General features: G+C 50.4%; 1 protein-coding gene across 1 annotated transcript in view; it reads left to right on the top strand.

Moving 5' to 3' along the window:
* Positions 1 to 19682, top strand: part of TCERG1L (transcription elongation regulator 1 like) — a 218398-nt gene that overhangs the window by 133348 nt on the left and 65368 nt on the right. The window contains exons 5-6 of the mRNA XM_004050284.5: positions 10322 to 10410; positions 14009 to 14097. Coding sequence (XP_004050332.5) covers positions 10322 to 10410; positions 14009 to 14097 — 178 coding nt within the window. The remainder of the gene's footprint in view (positions 1 to 10321; positions 10411 to 14008; positions 14098 to 19682) is intronic.

Here is a 19682-nt window from a genome sequence, read left to right as displayed (position 1 = left end):
CTTAGTAGTGAGCTTGTGAGCAATGCCTTTATCCGCCGTGACGGGTGGCCGAAAAGCCATCATCAGGCAAAAGCTTTGCTTTGTGTCTGCGTGGGCATGTGTGTGCCTGTGTGTGTGTAGTGTACATGTGTGTCTCTTCATATATATGTGCTTGTGTGTGCATGTGTCTTTGTGTGTGCACATGTTTGTGTGTGTCCATGTGTCTCTGTGTGTACACGTGTCTGTGTGTGTGCATATCTCTGTGCATACACGTGTCTGTGTGTGCATGTGTCTCTGTGAGTACATGCATCTGTGTATGTGTCTCTGTGTGTATACATGTCTGTGTGTGTGCATGTGTCTCTGTATACACATATCTGTGTGTGCATGTGTCTCTGTGTGTGTACACGTGTCTTGGTGTGTGTTCATGTGTCTCTGTGTGTACACGTGTCTTGGTGTGTGTTCATGTGTCTGTACACGTGTCTTGGTGTGTGTTCACGTGTCTGTGCATGTATCTTGGTGTGTGTGAATGTGTCTCTGTGTGTGTACATGTGTTTTGGTGTGTGTGCACGTGTCTCTGTGTGTTCCTATCTGTGTGTACACTCTGTGTGTGTACACATGTCTGCGTGTGCATGTGTCTCTGTGTGTGCATGTGTCTCTGTACACATGTCTTGGTGTGTGTGCATGTGTCTCTGTGTGTGCATGTGTCTCTGTGTGTACACATGTCTTGGTGTGTGTGCACGTGTCTGTGTGTGTGCATGTGTTTTGGTGTGTGTGCATGTGTCTCTTTGTGTGTGCCTATCTCTGTGGGTGTATACGTGTCTGTGTGTGCATGTGTCTCTGTGTGTGCATGTTTCTTGGTGTGTGTACACGTGTCTGTGTGTGCATCCGTCTCTGTGTGTGTGCACGGGTATCTGTGTGTGCAGCATTGGCCTCTCGGATGGGCACCAGAGGCCATGGTCCAGCTCAAGCACCCAAAGTAACAGCAGTCTTGAGCCCAGCTGTGACTTTCGTGACAACCCATTTTGAGGGACACCCACTGCTGGGTGCTTGCTCTAGCACCCGGAGGGCTTGACAAAGCGACAGACTGAAGCTCTCCGTCTGTCGGCGGCTGTATTTTTCGCACTGCCTTGAAAGGTGGGCGTTGCTTAAATAACTCGGCCTGGTACTGTGAAATGGATTTATGCTTTGAAAAAAAGTTTCAGGAAAATGTTTTAAATGATGGCTACAAGTTCCCATGAATCTCTACTGCCTTCCTCCCCGCTTCCTATCTGCACCTCTATCTCAATCCCTGTCTTTGTTTCTGTCTCTGTCCCAACCTCCACCTTCTCCTCCTCCTCCATCTAGCCATCTCTTCTTTTCTTGGTCCAAGGTTGGCATAAAGTCCTACTTGGCTCACTATGTACCTGACACAAGAGTGCTTGGAATTTTTATTTCTTTTCTTATAGAAATTGTCTGGTTTAATATGTCTCTTTTGCTTTTAACATCCCTACTTTGGATAAAGATGAGAACTTTGAATTGTGATTTGTAATTGTAATTTGTGAATTGCATGGGACTCACCATCAGCTCATTCATTTACTCATTAAACACACGTGTATTGAGGTCAGAGGTGGGCAGGGAACTGGCTCTGTGGCTCCCTCCTGGGGCAGACCTGGTGCTCGGGTGTCAGCTTCCTCTGGACCCAGTGGGACAAGCCTGCCCCTGCAGTGGGCTGCAGTGCCCAGGTGACTTGGGAATAGCTCTCTTGGAGGGACAGAGCAGTGAAGATGGTTTTCCCCATAGGCCCTGATATGCCACCCTGCAGGCATGCCTCCGTGCAAGCGTGCCGCACCGGGTGAGGCAGGCACTGGGCTCTCCTCACTGCTTTTGCTGACAACCATGTTGCTGGTGCCGTCATCTCCACTCCTTTTACCCTGGGAACCCAAAGCTCACTCTGCTGGGTGCAGCACTTCCTGCATCTCCAACCTGGAGCTGGCCTCTTTGTCGGAAGCCTGCCTTCATCAGAGAAGCAGAGTGCCCCAGGCCCTGGATCACGCTGGTGAAAATGTCCCACCACCTCCCCAGGCCATTCTGTCTAGCCGTGACACCAGATTCTCTTGCTGGTCAAACAGATCTGCTGGTCAGACAGACCCACAGAGAAAATCTGGACTCTGGCTGGGGGTGGAGGACAGAGACCAATTGTGGGGGTGGGGTCCCATTAGAGGGGTGGGTTCAGGTAACAGGGGTGGGGTCCCATTAGAGGGGTGGGTTCAGGCTGCAGTGTTGGGGTCCTATTAGATGGGTGGGTTCAGGTAACAGGGTGAGTTCAGGTTGCAGGGGTGGAGTCCCATGATGAGGCAAATTCTCATGATAGGGCTGAGTCCTGTTAAAAGGTGGAGTTGCCTCTCAGTACTGAGACCCCTTCTTGTGGAGGAAGCCACGCTCTGGTTCTCTGGTCTGGGCATTTTACAACCCTTTGTTCTTGCAAGGGGAAATTCAGGATGTTAAAAATGGGTGGAAAATTAATTCTCTGCAGCTTGTCAACTCTGAAATTACTACCCATGAAAAATTTAGGAGGACTCAGAAATGATTTGCTGTTTATGTGAAAATTATCTCCATTTATAGTGGAGTTCAACGAGGTGCTCTGGGATCTCAGGAACCAGCCTTTGCTGGGGAACGGGCGGGTGAGAGGGAGAGGCGGGCGGAGCTGCAGCGGTGGCCCCTGCCTGCAGCCCAGCCCCCACCAGGGGACCTCTGGAGCCCTGGCTGACCTGAGCCCTCTCCAACCGCACAGCAGCCCAGCCAGCTGGCGTCCTCCTGGCCTACTGAGCAGAGCCCAGGAAGACCTGCGCCAGCTTCAAGAAGGCTCCCAGGGAAACGGCCCCACTGTGGGGTTTCAGCCTGTGCAGCTGGGCTTGATGCTGGGCTTGTCCTGTGTGCTGGGGTGTGGTGCTCTCTCAGAGGTGCCACCACCCTCCTGCCCCAGTGCTGGCAGCCCCCAGTGCTGTCCTCCTGAGGCGGCAGCAGGCATCTGACTGTGGCCTCATATTCCGGGCAGGTCAGCAGGTCTGTGCAGCAGACACTAAGGGGAGCGAGGCCACCACCTGTACATCCTGTGGTGAGATGTGGGGATGGACCAGAGAACCCTGGCTCTTCCGGACCCCTAAGGAGCACCTGCCACTCCGACTCCATCCCCTCCTGTAGCAGTCAAAAGCCCTGCTGGGGGAGGGGCTTCTTGAGGGGTTTGGTCCCCCACCCCCCTCCCTCCTTCCCAGTCCTGAGCTGCCAGGGGGAGCTCTGGACAGGGGGAGACTGTCCAGGTAGCTGCACAGTCTCCCCTTTCACCAGCTCCTCACCAGTGGGATTTGGCTTTCCTGACATCATCTGGAGGACACTGTGCCAGGTTCTGTCTAGAGGGGCAGGCCCTGGAGAAGGGCATTTAAGGAGGCACCTCCAGGCCGTGCCTCTCTGCTCCCAGCTGCCACCAACCTTCCCTGCACTACATGGCACCCCTTCCATTCAACAGCCCCTCAGGCCCCTGGGCTTCTCTTGTTTTTAACCCCTGAAATCTATGTCTCTCCTGCTTCCGCCTTGCTCCAGGGCTGGCAACTCTTGTGAATCTGACACTCAGCATGAAGACGGCACGCAGGCACCTTCCCAGGGACAGGGTTCACTTAGATACTTTGGTTCTCATTGAAGAGGCTGACTCGGAAAATCAATGCAGTCACCACGCCTCATTTAGGACCATATACAATGGGCCCTGAGTGTGTTATTTTTATTATCTTAAGCATAAATTGTATTTTCCCCTTATTTCGTTATCAAATTTTTCAAAGGAGCTCAGTACCGGTTAAATTGATGGATAATTTCTGCCCTCCCTACTGGGCTACTTTATAATCTAGAAAATGCTCACCTAGTCTGCTTTTCTTAGTTGTTAAATGAGATCATTGTGCCTACTTTATCTCAGCATCTTGGAAATTATTTCAGAAGGGTGCTTCCAGGGAGGCAGTAGGCAAGATTAAAATATCATTCAGGCCGGGTGGGGTGGCTCACACCTGTAATCCCAGCACTTTGGGATGCTGAGGCGGGTGGATCACCTGAGGTCAGGAGTTCGAGACCAGCCTTGCCAACATGGTGAAACCCCATCTCTACTAAAAATACAAAAATTAGCTGGGCATGGTGGCGGGCCCCTGTAATCTCAGCTACTCGGGAGGCCGAGGTAAGATAATCAATTGAACCCGGGAGGCAGAAGTTGCAGTGAGCCAAGATCTTGCCATTGTACTCCAAGCCTGGATGACAAGAGCAAAACTCCATCTCAAAAAAAAAAAAATCATTGATTATTCTCTCTACAACAATTCTGCAAGCGGATGAGACCTTATATGCTCTTGGAGGTGGAACCATTCATATATGGAAATGGGGTCACTAGATTGTGACAAACACAGAAACAGGGCTCCAGTGACTCCCGGTTGCCTCCTGCCACCCTACCACCATCATAGCTGGCACAGGTCTGGGTGTTCTCCCCAAGAATGGAGGCGACTGGACAGGTGTGCATGTCCAACCAAGCAAGGCTCCCGTGAGCTGGTCTCAGGGTCTGCTCCCAGCTGTGAGCGGAGCCAGCGCGCGTGGAGCACGCGTGATATGGATCCTCCTCGTGAACGCTTTTCATAATGGCTATAGTCTACAACAATCAACAACTCCAAGCCCTCCCAGTTTCCTCCAGCCTCAGGGGTGGTGGAGACCATCTGTGGGTCAACGCCCTCCTCAGCCTAAGAGATTTCCTGCCTAGTTCCAAGATCATCAGAGGAGGTTGGTTTCAAAGGCATGAGCGGTTGCTCTCGGCTTTCAGAATAGAAAGGGGAAATTCTCTCTCCCTGTTCCTTGGGGCCCATTCACTTCCCCGGGTTCCCCTCCTCCCCCATGGGGTCCATTCACTTCCCCGCATTCCCCTCCTCCCCCATGGGGTCCATTCACTTCCCCGGGTTCCCCTCCTCCCCCATGGGGTCCATTCACTTCCCCGGGTTCCCCTTCTCCCCCGTGGGATCCATTCACTTCCCCGGGTTCGCCTCCTCCCCCGGCAGGAAACCAGAAGACGCATGTTCTCACAGCCTCATGGTGAGGGCTGCAACTCCAGTTCCTTTGGGATTTACTCCACACGCGTCCAGATATCATGTTGACACTTGGAATCCCAGAACTGGAAGAGAATCAAGACAGTTTCTTTTATGAGGTCAAAGGAGGTCAATATTTATGGAATTAAAATTGGACTGACTTTCAGAATTACTTTTTGCATTGGGATATACTGATATATTTCTAATAACTTTTTGATGAGTTAGACACTTTTGACTTCCTAGAGTAGTTCTTTATTTTAATAATTTTTAAAGAAACAAACTCTTTTGAATGTTAAAATAAATTCCTGGGCTAGGCGCGGAGGCTCACGCCTGTAATCCCAGCACTTTGGGAGGCCGAGGCAGGAGGATCACCTGAGGTCAGGAGTTCGACACCAGCCTGGCCAACATGGTGAAACCCTATCTCTACTAAAAATACAAAAATGAGCCAGGTGTGGTGGCGCATGCCTGTAATCTCAGCTGCTCGGGAGGCTGAGACAGGAGAATCACTTGAAGGTTGCAGTGAACCCACTCCAGCCTGGATGACAGAGTGAGACCCTGTCTCTAAATAAATAAATAAATAAATTCCTGATACTTCGTTCAATGTAAGAAGCATTTGCTGGTCTTAGGGTGTGTGATGACTACACGGCATATGCCATCAACTGGACCCGCATCCTGGTGCTGCCTTTGAGCTGAGGCCTGACCCCAGGTGATGATGATACCTTTGAGTCTTCACCTTCCAGGCACTCTAGGAGAACAGGTGCCTCGGGCCTGGATTAATGACTAAGAAGTGCAATACGGAAAAGCTTCCAGGACCCTGACCCCGGGTCAGGCACAAGCAAACCCACCTCCCCCTTCTTTCAGGGAAACAGGGTGAATTGATTGCTGAGTTCCAAGAGTTTCTGAAGCTAAGACTTGCCCAGGAGATAGGACAGTTTTTCTTTCCATACTTTTCTTTTTTTTTCTTCCTTTCCTTTTTTTTTTGGTGTGTGTTTTTGTTTTTGTTTTTGTTTGAGATGGAGCCTCGCTCTGTCACCCAGGCTGGAATGCAGTGGCGTGATCTCAGCTCACTGCAACCTCTGCCTCCCAGGTTCAAGCAATTCTCTGCTTCAGCTTCCTGAGTAGCTGGGATTACAGGCGTACACCACCATGCCCAGCTAATTTTTGTATTTTTAGTAGAGACAGGGTTTCACCATCTTGGCCAGGCTGGTCTTGAACTCTTGACCTCGTGATCCGCCCACCTCGGCCTCCCAAAGTGCTGGGATTATAGGTGTGAGCCACGGCGCCCGGCCTCCACACTTTTCTTAAAGAGATATTTCGTTGCCCGGTTTGACTTCAAGAGGCTGGTGTTGAATACTTTTCCCCTGGATGCCCTCCCCAGTCCCCTGCGGCCCTTTGAGAGAGGAGGAGAGGAGTGTCTAATTGCTCACAGTACTTCCTCTCACTTCTTCCCCACCAGCAAGGACGGTCGTGCTGGATTCTATAAGAGCAGTGAATAAATGCTTGTCAGCTGACTGGCGTGGGAGTTTTTAGCACAGCCTTTTTTGCTTCCTTCCAGACTTCCATGCGACCTTCTCAGTTCTCTTTGTCTCTCATCACTGCCAGGAGGAAAATTACATTGAAGGCCACTGGGGAGCACTTCACATCTCAGAGCTGGGTTTGATCAATAGAGGCATTGCACAGAAAGGTATTACCGCCGTGCCTCTCTCGGAGGGTGGAAATATATTGCATGCTCCCCGAAGTACTTTAGCGCCCATGGTCTTACACTTGTTGATTTTCCTCCATAAACTAGTTCTGTCTGCCACTCAAGGGAGGATTTTATGACAACATCATCAGAGTTTGTGGAGAGGCCCAAAGCAAAGAGTACTTAAGCATGTCAGAGTGGACCCTGGAAGTGGCCCCCGGAGAGCCGTAGAATAAGCACTTCCATGGTGGAATGGCTGACACGCAGACCCAATTGTGTGTGTGAGCCCCTGGTGCCACCCACACACCTCCAAGGTACCTGCAAAATCAGTGACTGTTAAAGAGTGCCGGTTATTAAGGAAACTATTTAGGGCAAGGCACAAACGTTTGTCGCAGGTATTCCGGGGTGTGTGCCTGTGACTGGGGGCTTTAAAATGATCATCAACAATATCTTCTCTAAGAAGCACTCATGAGGAACAATGTAAATCCGTTTATCTCAAAAGCCAGACTTTAAGATCTGATTTTTACAAGATCAACTGTTTTCAATATGAAAAATATCTTCATATGTTTTCTCAAGGTAATGGGGAGTAAACTAGGCGATGCTGTCATTTGAGAACAGTATTATGGGCTTACGGCCTCCTCGCGGGCTGCCAGTGTTCCTAACACAGTTTTTCACAATGTGTATTTATTTACATGCTCGTAGAAGATACAGACATGCGTTTCTGCTACTGAGATTGCTGTGTATTTTATAGGCACCTGCCATATTGAAAACATAGAGTGTGTGGCATAAAATTAAAACACAACCTCAGCTTTCCGTGCGCGACCCCTCCAGACTTCCTCCCTGGGACTTGCTCTTTGCTGTACTTTAGATAAAATTTAAACCAATTCACTTTTGGCTCATTCTTAGGTAGTAAAAAGCCATCCACTCATATCCAGTCAAAAAATAGGTCTCAGAGCAGTCATGAAATATGTGGAGTGCAGGGTCATTGAATCACCAAGTTTAACTTCCCTCGTCCCATCGCTTGGGCCTGCTTTGCGTTGGGTCTGTGAGGGCAGGGGAACGGTGGGCTCAGCTTCCTTTGTGTGCCCCCTTGTCCCTCAGTCAGGGGGCTGCTTCTGGTGTCTGCAGGATGGAGGCAGAGGGACAGAGCCCCGGGTTTTTTAACGAGGGTTCCCCAGGGCGTGGCTGTGTCCCCATCTGCTTGCCCCTTTCTGTGGCATAGAGGTGGTGACCAGCTAATCCCATCTTGTAGATGAGGAGGCAGAGATGGGGTGGGGACAGGACGACACTGCAGGATCAGGACGGAGACCCGGTGTCCAGGCTGCTTGATGACCGCTGCACCTTGACAAGAATGGGCTCTGGGAGTAATTCTTAACAGAGTTCCGGAAATCTTAATGCAATCCAGGGACTCTGCTTCTCTTCCTGAGTGACAGTAAAATATTTCCACTGTCCTGAAATCTTTTCTTGACTCAGGCTTGGTTACCTGGTTCAGTGAAAAGCCGATAGTCCCTTCCCCAAGGCCAACCTTGAAATAGACCTGTGCACGCAGCTGTCAGGCCTGAGGGCGTCTCTTGGGGTGGTCATGGCTGTATGGGAGCCCTGTGGTCGGCCTTGGCAGGCCTCTTGTGAAGGAAGAGTGTGCAGTGTAGACTCTGTGTGGACACCCTCGTAAAGTGGCAATGATGGAGGAGGCCGGCACCCTCAGGGAACCCTGCTCAGCCTATTTGCCGGCAGCCGGCACTAAGGGCAGACCAGCCACCCAGCCCTGGGGAGAGCCTGCCAGGCAGGGCGCTGTGCAGAGTGAAAGAGATGGACAGGCTGGGCATTCCTCCACCCACTCACTGGATGGAGGGGAGTCAGGGGTGGAATGCTGTGTTTCTGCCTCATCCGAACTCAGCACCTCCGGGGATGGGGCCTCCGGGTCACGTCTGGGCTGCCTTAGTGTTGCTGCTCTGCACCTGAAATAAATTTGCTGATTGACCCAACTCAAATGCGGGGCTTCCTCCCAAGGGTGCTGGGGAGGGATGCCTTGCAGACCACCTGGCTCTGCAGCTGCAAGCCAGACAGGTGCCAATGCCCACGGAGGACATGACAGCCGGCCCCATGCAGAGCTATGCAAATCTCCTTCCCGGAGCTGCAGAGGGGCCGCAGTTTGCAGTGGGGCAGGGAAGAAAGGCTAGAAGGTGGGGTGTGCCAGTGGGACCCCCAGTCTTGCCTTTCACCCCCTTCAAGCACAGACGTGTAGCTTGAAGGGGCCACAGGACATCCTTTCTATGTGTGTGTGTGTGCATATACGCACCTGTGTGTTGTGTGCACACACGTATAAAGTGATTTACGTTAATTCCCCATCGTTCCGTCTGCTAGGAAGGAGCATACCCAGGCCTCCCTGACTGCACTGCCCAGTCTTGAGCTCTGGATCAAGCTAAACAAATCTCTGCTTCCCAAGGGTCCTGCCCTGTACACCCATGAGACCTGGCCAGGGCTTTCCTTTGAGAACTTATCTATTGTTTTAGGTTGGTGTGTGGTTAGATGGTTTGGGTCCTTCTTTTTATTCTTGGTATTAAAACAGAGCTCAACCTTGCTTTACTGTTTTTCCTTGAATCTACTTGCAAAATTTTGAGAGTTAGATAGACATTTTTGGAGAAGACAAAAAAGTAACAATCTTTGGGAATTTGCAGAAACCCTTCCTCCCCTGAAACAAGCACCTTTCCAAGTGCTATGGGTCCGGCCCCCTGGAAAAACCAGGGCCCACAATGGTGGCCAGTAAGCCATGGTCACTGGCGGTGTGGCCTGCACAGAGCCCCTCCTGTCCCCTTGGCAGGGCCAGGACCAAGGGCAGCCCATCATGGCCACCAGCTGGCAGAACCTCAGCAAGGCTGGTTCTGTTGTCCTACACTGGCCCTTTGTCCTTCTTGGGAAGGGCCTGTGTCCTATTCATCTGTGACCCACGTGGCCCAGTTCACAAGGCTTGGCCAACAGTGTTTTAGATGGCACCCAGCCTGGGCATAGATGGAGTCCAGGGGGCAGGTTGACATCACTGGAGGAGGCTCCTGACTGCCCAGCGCACTGGGCGCCCCACAATGCGAGAGAGCAGCCCTAAGACACCCACACACCTGGGCACAGCACTCCCACCCTGGGCCCACTGGGCTGCGAGTGTGAGAGTTGTCACGGCCTCACCCTGGTGATTGTCACCAGATGAACAACAGCCAAGTCTTGGGCCTCCCACTTTTGGGCTTGTTTCCTGCTTGTCCAAGAGGCTGAGTCCAGGGTGGAGTGAACACTGTCTGCACACACAGGCACAGGACAGGGATGCCGGGAGGTCGGGCTGGGGAGTCCAGAGGTGCATGTGTGTGCCCAGGCCTCTGGCCCCTGCAAACCCATCATCAGGTGCATCCTCGCTTTGGGATGAGAACTTTGTCACTAGACTTCAACCCAAGGACAGGGCAATGCCACCTTTCTGTGGAATGCACAGTGTCTACTGACCAATTCTAATCTTCAGGGCCCCTTTTTGTCTTTGATTGCTTAGGTTTTCCAAACTACTGTGACAAATGAAATGTTAATGACAACTGCTTTGGCCCAACAGATACAAGGACAGAGCGGGGCCGAGTGGCCTGCCCTTCTGCCCTGATGCTGCGGGCCCAGAAGAGCCAGGATGGAGACAAAGAAGACAAGGTCAGTTTCGGGGCTCATGTGTGTGTTAAAGACACAAAACCCTGGGTGTGGAGGACCAGGGCCAGGACACCCTCACGCTTGTTTGCTGTATGGTGTTTGTGAAATGACTGCCATCTGCTGTGTGAAGCAGCAGGACCTGGCACTGAAGGGGCCAGGCGGGGCCTAGAGAGCAGGGACGCAGCCCTTGCTGGTCCTGCCAGATCTGGGTCTGAAGCTCCCTGGGGGACTCTGTTGGGAAGGGATTTGGCTTCCATTTGAACTTTGTCCATTTTCAGAAGGAAGAGAAGACACACAAGGTAGTCAAACTCAGACACCACTTAGGCAAGAGGAAAGAAGAGCCAACACACTCATTCTAATTTCAGGTCTTTCTCTTCACTGGCTTGCCAAATGGCGTTTTAAAGACTGGCCAAGACAGTGCATTTGAAGCATTTCGTGTTTTCAATAGTACAGTCCTTCCTCTCAATAACCCAAGGGAGTCATTTTTATTACTGCATTTCAAAATCACAAATCACACTTAATTTGCTCTCATCTGTCAAATACACTGAAGACGCTGGTGGGACTCAGTTATTTGTCAACATTATCTCTTCCTTCACCTTTCCAAGGTATTTCTCTGCCTCAAGCCACACTGCGAGCTTTCTGTTCTCCCTGGTTTTGCTTCCTTCTCTCTTCTGAGTTCTTCCAGGATGTGGTCGCCCTGTTGTTCACGTCTCCTCCTCAGTCATCAGTGCAGATGTTCAATGGTGAAAATTGATCACAAATAGAGCAAATTAAACTTTTGCCCCCTGAGATATGATTTTCCCAATTTTTCCAGATTAACATCCAGGCCGGAATTACATATTAATTACACAGATAGCCTTTCTAGTGCTTTAAATAACTCCTTTCTTCATCACGCGGTTCTTCGAGTCTAATTCACTTTTATGACTTCAGCGTGGAACAAGAGTTTTATACCATGATTAGCCATTTTTATCACCAACAGGAAATCATAACCAGCATGCATCTGATGGAGAAGACCTCGGTAATTAGCAGTAGAGAACCTCAGCCTTGCCAGATTTAAACATTAGTCCCCGTCACCAATTACATCCTACTCTATTTGCTTGAATAATTAGCTGAGGCAATCTACCACTCAGAGACTTCTTGTTGAGTTTCTATTGTTCAATGAACTTCATAATGAAAGTCCCCCCTAGTTTTTCTAACTGGATTGCTAATAGAAGCTCTAGTCTTAATATATATTTTTTGAGACAAGTGTTTCTGAATGCTCTGTTATGCCAATTATTTATCCTGACCTTATTTTCTCACAAGAAACAAAGATATTTCCTATTACTAGAAAACCTATAAAAATTTTATTCGTAAACTTACAAACTTAAAGATAATGTTATAATATACATTACAAATCATGTGTAAAATACCAAAATGTCAGGATGAACATACGTAAACAGAACACCCCTTCCTTCCTGGTAGTCCCTTGCGTGATGTTCGAGAAGATGCCCTTCCCAGGTTCACCCTCACGCTGGAGACTGTGCAAGATGCTTCTGGCTGAGTGCTTTAATCTCTGTGTTTCTCGTCCTTCCCTCTGGGCTGGCATCTCTCAACATGGGCCACTCACTCTGGATAACTCGGTCACCAAGACGCAGCTTCACTGTGTTTTCCATGATTCTGCCAAACAGCCACATTAGACAGACTTACTCATTTGAGCTTTATCTCACCATTGTCTCTTACAGACACGCGTGATTCTTTTAATTTTTGTTCTAATCTCATGCTTCTGTGCCTCTGTAATTTAGCACTTTCCTTCCTAAGCACCCTGTTTGAAAGCAGCTGACACAGTGCAGATGGGCCTGGCCCAGCGCAGCCCTCAGGGACCCACATGTGCTGGGTTTTGGTACAGCATCCCCAGCCTCCTGTGCGTGGCTGATGTTGCACTGGCGGCTCCCCACGAGGACTTTGGAGCATTGACTTCATTTAGTTTTGGTGGTCGAATGGTTAATCATCTTCCCACCTCCACTGCCTCATAAAGTACCAACATCAACAATGGTAGAAACAAGAGATTCTAAAATTTTAGGATGACTTTCAATTTTTTTAATGAATTGAGTATTCTAATTGCACCTGCCATTCTCAGCTCAGAAGCAGATTGTTGCTTTGAATAAGGCACTGGTATTTTTAATCCCACCTAATTTTCCCAGAGAGAGAACATAATCTCTCAGAGCATTCTAAGTTTGAGATTAAAACCATGGAAACAGCTGGAAGAGGAAAAAAGAAAAAAGTTTCTCACACTAGAATTTATTATACTTCATGTGAATTTATTTCTTCCTTGTAGCCTTCCAAAATTCTGGTGATACTTCCTGATTTTTTTATTTCTCTTTGTGATATATGGTTCTACTGGTAAGAATTTGGTTATTTCGGCTCAGTACTAACTGAACAAAGACCTGCTGTCTGTCATACATCAATATGGCTAAAGGAGTTCGTCTGAATTGTGGGCCTCTGTTTATGTTAGAGTTGTGATGGGCCATATTTTGAAATCTCAAGCAACTTTTATTTTTCTCCAAATTTTATTCTTAATGAATACTGATCAAGTGTCCTAACCATAGCTTATTTTTCTCTCTTTTTAATTTTAGGACACAGATCTTCATTTTATTCTAGGTGATAAATTTTCTTCTTTTTTTTTTCTTTTTTTTTTTTTTTTTTTTTAGACAGAGTCTCACTCTGTCCCCCAGGCTGGAGTGCAGTGGTGTGATCTCGGCTCACTGCAGCCTCTGCCTCCAAGTTTCAAGTGATTCTCCTGCCTCAGCCTCCCGAGTAGCTGGGACTACAGGTGCACACACCACACACAGCTAATTTTTGTATTTTTAGTAGAGATGGGGTTTCACCATGTTGGCCAGGATGGTCTAGATCTCTTGACCTCATGATCTGCCCGCTTCGGCCTCCCAAAGTGCTGGGATTACAGGCGTGAGCCACCATGCCCGGCATTTCAAACATTCTTATTTCTTAATGGAAATGTGGACCAACTGAGTGTCAGAATCAGAATCATCCCCAGGATGCGGAACAGCCCCATGAGCCCTGCCCCCAGCTGGATGTTTGGGAAGGGCGGGAGCCTGGGGAGGAACTAGACTCTATGTGGCAGAGTCGTTATTGAGGAATATGGGTTTGTCGCCTCCTCCCGCCTTAACAGGATGTGGCAGCCCCAGCTTTGAGGCTCTCTGCCACTAAATGCTGTTGTTTTCATGGCACAGTGACTCCCACCGCTGGGTCAGCTCATTTCTGGGGATGAAGCCAGTGAGATTTTCTGTCCCAAAGACCTCAGACCTCAGATGCCCTCTCTTGGCTGCCTCTGACCGTCTCTGCTTCTGGAAAAGCAGGCAGCTTAGACAACTTGGGACAATGAGGGGGTGCCTTTGTCCAGGTGATTCTACCCAGTCTGCTCTGCACTGATTCCCTGTTCCTGGCAGAACCTCCCAGCCAGGCGCTGCCGTGTTGAGGTCATTATCTTGTGGCTACTATAAGCCGCCTGCCTGCAGGAGATTTGTTTATTCATCCCTTCCTTGCTTGTAATTGAAGATGAGTGTTTAAAATTAAAAGCCACTCTCCTGTCTCTTTCTGTTGAAAGGAGCCTCCACCAATGCTGGGGGGAGGAGAGGACAGCACAGCCAGAGGCAACAGGCCGGTGGCCTCCACCCCGGTGCCCGGATCCCCCTGGTAAGACACCCCAAAGCCTGAGAGCCACTAGCAATGGCGTTGTCTGGTCCTGGCATTTGCCTGATGTCACCAAAGAGACACTGCATGTCTCTCAGGCATCCTGTGTCTTAAAAACAATGAACTTGCAACTCCTGGCAGGTGTAATTCTGCACTGTGGTCACATTCTGCAGAAAGAAAAAAATAGCATTTAAGCGATGAGCTATCCTGCTCTGATCTGTGAATATGTGTTAAAATGATAATGCTGTTGCATGTCTATCAGCGAAAGGCAGTGGCTGAAGAAAGTGTAGCATGCCTTATGCTTCAAAAGATCTGTTTTCCCTCCACTCCAAGAAGATTCGTAACTGAATGGCTGTTAATTAAAGACGTGCCTGTTCTCTCTGTCGCCCTGCGTGGCTGCCTGCTCTCGGAATATGCCACACTCCAGACACCCTCCACGAGGGAGCCACAGTTTTTGGTTTTTAAAAATGCCCTTTTATAATGGAGTCATTTGGAAGCAGAATAAAAGGTTATTACAGGAAAAATTAAGTTTCAAGCCTGAAGATGAGAGTGCAGTACACAGCTGGGAGGCACAGCTAATTTAAAGAACAGAAATAGCAACCACTTGTGTCAGCTCAATGTGCCAGCCAGGTACAGAAGGCAGCCGGCTAAGGAGCGCAGGGCCCCCACCAGCCTTGCATAGTGAGTGAGCACATCCCTGCTGACTGGGCCTGCTGTGCCATGCCCTGGCCCTCTGATTATTCGGGTGAACTTGGCTCCAATCTGGACAGACTGGCACCCCTGCCTTCTGTGCCATGGTCAGTGTTGGTGGCAGGCTCCTGGTACCTCCAGCCTTCCATTTGTAGCTAAAGCTCCTCTGTACCCTGGGAGTGCCTCGGGGTGAGACCTCTTTGTACTAATATTATGCTGTTTTCCAACCACCCATTCTCCAACCCTTACAATTAAGCTCGATTCTGATGCTAACTACTGGGAGTTAGTGTCAAACCCCACAGGCTGGGGTCAGTCCCTCAGGCTGCCCTGCTTTAGACATTGGCTGCAAATGGGGCCCCCCAGCTGCCTGCACATCTGCCCAGCTGACCACAGATCTGGGGTTCCCATGACCTCCTCTCCACTTCAGTGGTGATTTGCTAGGACCACTCACAGAACTCAGGAAGCGCTTTACTTATGATTACAGTTGTTTTATCAAGGATACGATTCAGGAACAGCCAGTGGAAGCAATGCTCAGGGTAAGGTGTGGACCTGACTGAGCTTCTGGGCCTCGCCGGCGCCACCCTCCCAGTGCTGCAGCGTTCTCCAGCCTGGAAGCACTCTGAACCTCAATGTTTTAGAATTTTAATGGAGATGGAACTACATAGGCATGACTGATGAAATCATCGGCCAAGTGAAAGGACTCAGAGGGTTGGGCAGCGCTGAAAGTGACGGCCCTCCAGTCACGTGGTTGGTGTTTCTGGAGACCAGCACCCTCCCTGAAGCTACTCAGAGGTCCTGAAGTCACATGGTTGGTGTCTCTGGAGACCAGTACCCTCCCTGAAGCTACTCAGGGGCCCTGAAGTCACATGGTTGGTGTCTCTGGAGACCAGCACCCTCCCTGAAGCTACTCAGGGGTCCTGAAGTCATTTCATTTGCGGAGCCTCAGGCACAGGTGTTATTCCTACCAGGTCAGGGACTTGGTAGGAATAACAAGATGCTTTCTTCGCTCAGGAAATTCTAAGAGTTTGGGAAGCTCTGTGTCAGGAATCTGGAACAAAGACCGTAAACATCCCTCTGCTGCTTAACGACAGGGGTATATTCTGGAAAGGCATCCTTAGGCAGTGGCATCCGACATCCTTTTATGCACATCACAGGGTGTGCTCACACAGGCCTGGTGGCATGGCCTCCCGCACGCCTGGGCTGCATGGTGTCGACCGTGGCTCCCAGGCTGCAGACCACACAGCGCTGACTGCACGGAGGCAGTTGTGACACAGTGGTGGGGATGTGTGTGTCTAAACACATCCAAATGTGAGAAGGTAGAGTAAAATTTGATATTATAATCTGACGGGACCACCATGGTATGTGTGGTCAGTCCATGGTTGAGAGAAATGTCACTTTGCGGCACATGACTGCATATACATTTTACGATGCCACAAACTGGTTGAGAGCTTCTACAGGCAAACTCTCCAATGTCTCCAAGGCAGGCACACTGCCGCATATCACGCTGCAGGATGGGGAAACGTTCCCCAAGACCCTGTAGAATTCTCACACAGCTTCTGCCAAGCTCCCCTGGGGGGTTGCAGGGATCCAGAAGACTTGACCTTGAGCCCTAGAACCTTCTCACTGTGAAAGCTGCGGCTTTCTTCTCCAGCGATATTGTGTTACCATGAGCAAGGCTTCGTGCGATCCAGCAAATGAAAACGGTTCCCTGGCTGCTGCACTCCCCTCCCTCGGCGTGGGTCTTTGCCGATGAATCGTGGGTAGGTGAGGGAGTCTGTTGGTTGCTGCGTGATCTCACCGGGAAGTGGATTATCCCTGCGGCAGGAGACGTTCGGGCACAGAAGCAGAACAAGGCAGCTTGGTCCACGTGGGAGGCAGCTTGACCCACATGGGAGGCAGCTTGGTCCACATGGCAGACCCCATGCAGGACGAGGACTTAGCAGGTCCTTGTGGGTTTCTGAGAGTGGAGCAGCTAAGCCAGGGGTACTTGCAGATGAGGGAATGAATGGCAGGTGCTGGGCATGGGAGGTAAGGGTGGCTGTGGTCACAGAGAGTGGCGGGGTGTAGGGCCACAGGCTTTAGGTGGTCAGAGGGAGTGGTGGGGTGTAGGGCCACGGGCTTCAGGTGAGGTGGGTGAGGGCTTGGGCCTGGGAGCACAGAGGAAGGATGGCCAAGGTCCCACAGGACCTACAGGCCTTCCTGGTCTGCACAGTGACTGGTGCCACTAAGGCAGAGGTGCAGTGTGGGTTCCTGGCCATGTCGTCTTTAACTGGCAAGCATGAGGATGAGAGGGAATTCTCCAGGGAGCCCCAGGTGGGCGCCTCCTGTGTTACGAGACAAGCTAATACCTTTGAGTGGACGGAGAAGCTTCACGCTGGGAGCACACTGCTTGAATCAGATCTAGGTTTGCCTGCTGGGACCTGTGCAGTACCATAGAGGGAGGGAGAGGTGGCTGCTGCTTCACTGCGTTTCTCGTTTCATGTTTAGTCTAATCTCAGCCCCACCTGAATGGAGAGAGAGCCTAGGCTTGGTTGAGCAGCTGTTGGAATAAGGATGTGAGTACTGGCAGACCGCCACCAGACCTGAGGGTGGGTTTGCACTTACCCTTAAAGGTGGAGGCACCTTCGACATTGCAGAGTGAAGGGGCCTCTCCAGATCTCAGCTTCTCCTGTGGCCACGTGCTCTGTCAAGGAGGGCTTTGTGTGCCTCGTGATGTGACATCCTCACTAATGGCAGCATGATGCACGCAGGCCTGGGAACAGCACACTCTCCTCACACTGCAGCCTGCGTCTAGGAAAAGCTCTCTTTGCCATGGGGTGGGGTTGGGGGGTGGGTCTATGCCTATTTCACCTGATTAGCTGAATCATCTGCTTCCGTCTCCCTTCTAGAGATTTGCTAGTAGTCAGCCTTTCCCCAGAGTCAGCCAGGGTCTCATGGAGACACACTGGGAGCTCCAGGGACAGGAGTGGGGCCCTTTCATCTGTCTCATTTTCCCTCACCCATTTGAAACAACCCATGCTTAGAAAGGGTGTCTTTGCCCAGACAGAGAATGTCTCAGAGACTGTGGCCGCCTTGAACTTTGTAAGAAGACTACAGGGGGTCTCAGCAGGAGCTTGGCAGAGCCCCCAGGACTAAGGAGGCATTGGGGAGGGGCCTCAACAACAGCTTCTGCCAGAGGCACAACAGCCCATCCGTGCCCAAATAGACGATCTCCTTGGTCTTCATCTCAGCCCTGGAATACTTAGGCGGAGAGGTCAAGCCCACGGTGCTCGGTTAAGTCTCTGGCACATGGCTGTCAGGGCACAGTGTGGTTTGCCTGTTTGCCCTGAGCTGACAGAAAGGAGAAAGGAGCCCTCTCCCCGGGGCACACTGCCCCTTTTCCTGCCGAGGCCCCCAACCGTGAGTGAGAACCCACCTGCCCCGCAGAAGGTCATCGTGGCCGAGTGTAAAGCAGGGAAAGGTCTTGTGCTTGGGGTTCGGGGCTGCAGTGGAAGTGGGTGGGAAGGATGGTGGGCAGGGGTCGAGTCTTAGAAGGCCAGTTCAGGGTCACCTGGGGGACCCCACGGGCACTGCCAGCTGAACCGGTGGCGGGGTGAGCAGGCATGGCCGCAGAGGAAGCTCTGATGGCTCCAGCTGACTCTCCTCCCTCTCGCAGCCAAGCCCAGAGCTCGCTGCCCATGTCTCAGGGGATCTCCTTCTGTCTGTCCCATGACGGTGCATCCTCTCTGCGATGGTCCGCTTGGCACTCAGAGACCAGGCCGCCCTCAGCCAGGCAGGGGTGGTGGTCCAGGCTGTCAGCTCAGGTCAGATCCCAGAATTAGATCCTCTGTCTATGTAAGTGTAGACCTCAACCTTCTCCTAAGGAAACTTGGCTTCTAGAAGTTTCCACATAGGTGGGCCAGCCAAGCAGGCTGGGCTAAAGCAGGCTCAGAAAGAGTTCCTCTTGCATATCACAGAGCCATCTGGGGGCAGCTGGAATTGGGATGATAAGGATGTAAGGAGTTCTGGAATCCATTCAACACATGTGCAACAAAAATTAAATTAGTCTTACTCGTGGTTAACTTTTTCATGTAGTTATTAAATACATTTTGAATAAAACTACGGCTAAGAAATGGAGTGTTTGAGAAGACAGCAGACTGAATAAGACCCTCCATCTCCTGTGTGCAGTTATAGGGAAGAAACTCACTTTCAAAGGTGAAACTCCTCCAGCATTTTTCTGATTTGCACCTGCTCTTGGGAAAGCGTCTTAGAAAGCAATGAGGTGGTAGAAACTGGTTTAAAAGTGATGAGAGCAGAAGGGTGATGTTTCTCCCATTCCCTGCAGGAGCTGGTACTCCCTGCTAGAGCTCAGTGAATCCATACGGAATGCTGGCAGCAGACGGGCGGCATCCTTAGTTATTCTTAACTATGTGGGAATTTCTCTGCTGTTGTCGCCGAGAGGTGGCCAGACGCAGGGCCTCCTTGAAAGCATTAATGTAATACTAAGCACTTGAGAAATGCAAAATTCACACCTTGACAGGGAATAAAAATGAAGAAAGAGCCATCTACTCACTCTTGTCTAATGGCCTGGGCCAGTGTAACCGTTGAAAATGGTGTCGAAGTTCAGAGTAACTTCTGTAGCCAACTCTGCTATCTGAAAACCTATTCCACGTTCTACTGCCGAGTAGTTTCAAGGATACCGTGTCCCAGGCATGGTATTCTAAGGAGGATAAAGGAAATGAAGGCAGTGCGTTTACTTTCATGCCAGGTGAAATCCGGTCCTCCTCTACAGAAGACAGAGCTCGTGTCATGGCAACAGTTGCAATGAAACTTGAATTACTTTTTTTTAAATCTTCTTCTTTAGACTTTTAGGCATGTTAACAGTAGAATGGCATTATTATTATTTTAGTCTCCTTCGG

The sequence above is a fragment of the Gorilla gorilla genome, chromosome 8 (genome assembly GCF_029281585.2).
Source record: "Gorilla gorilla gorilla isolate KB3781 chromosome 8, NHGRI_mGorGor1-v2.1_pri, whole genome shotgun sequence".
Classification (NCBI taxonomy): domain Eukaryota; kingdom Metazoa; phylum Chordata; class Mammalia; order Primates; family Hominidae; genus Gorilla; species Gorilla gorilla.
Note: the sequence above shows the minus strand (reverse complement) of the source record. Positions and strands in the feature narration are given on the sequence as shown.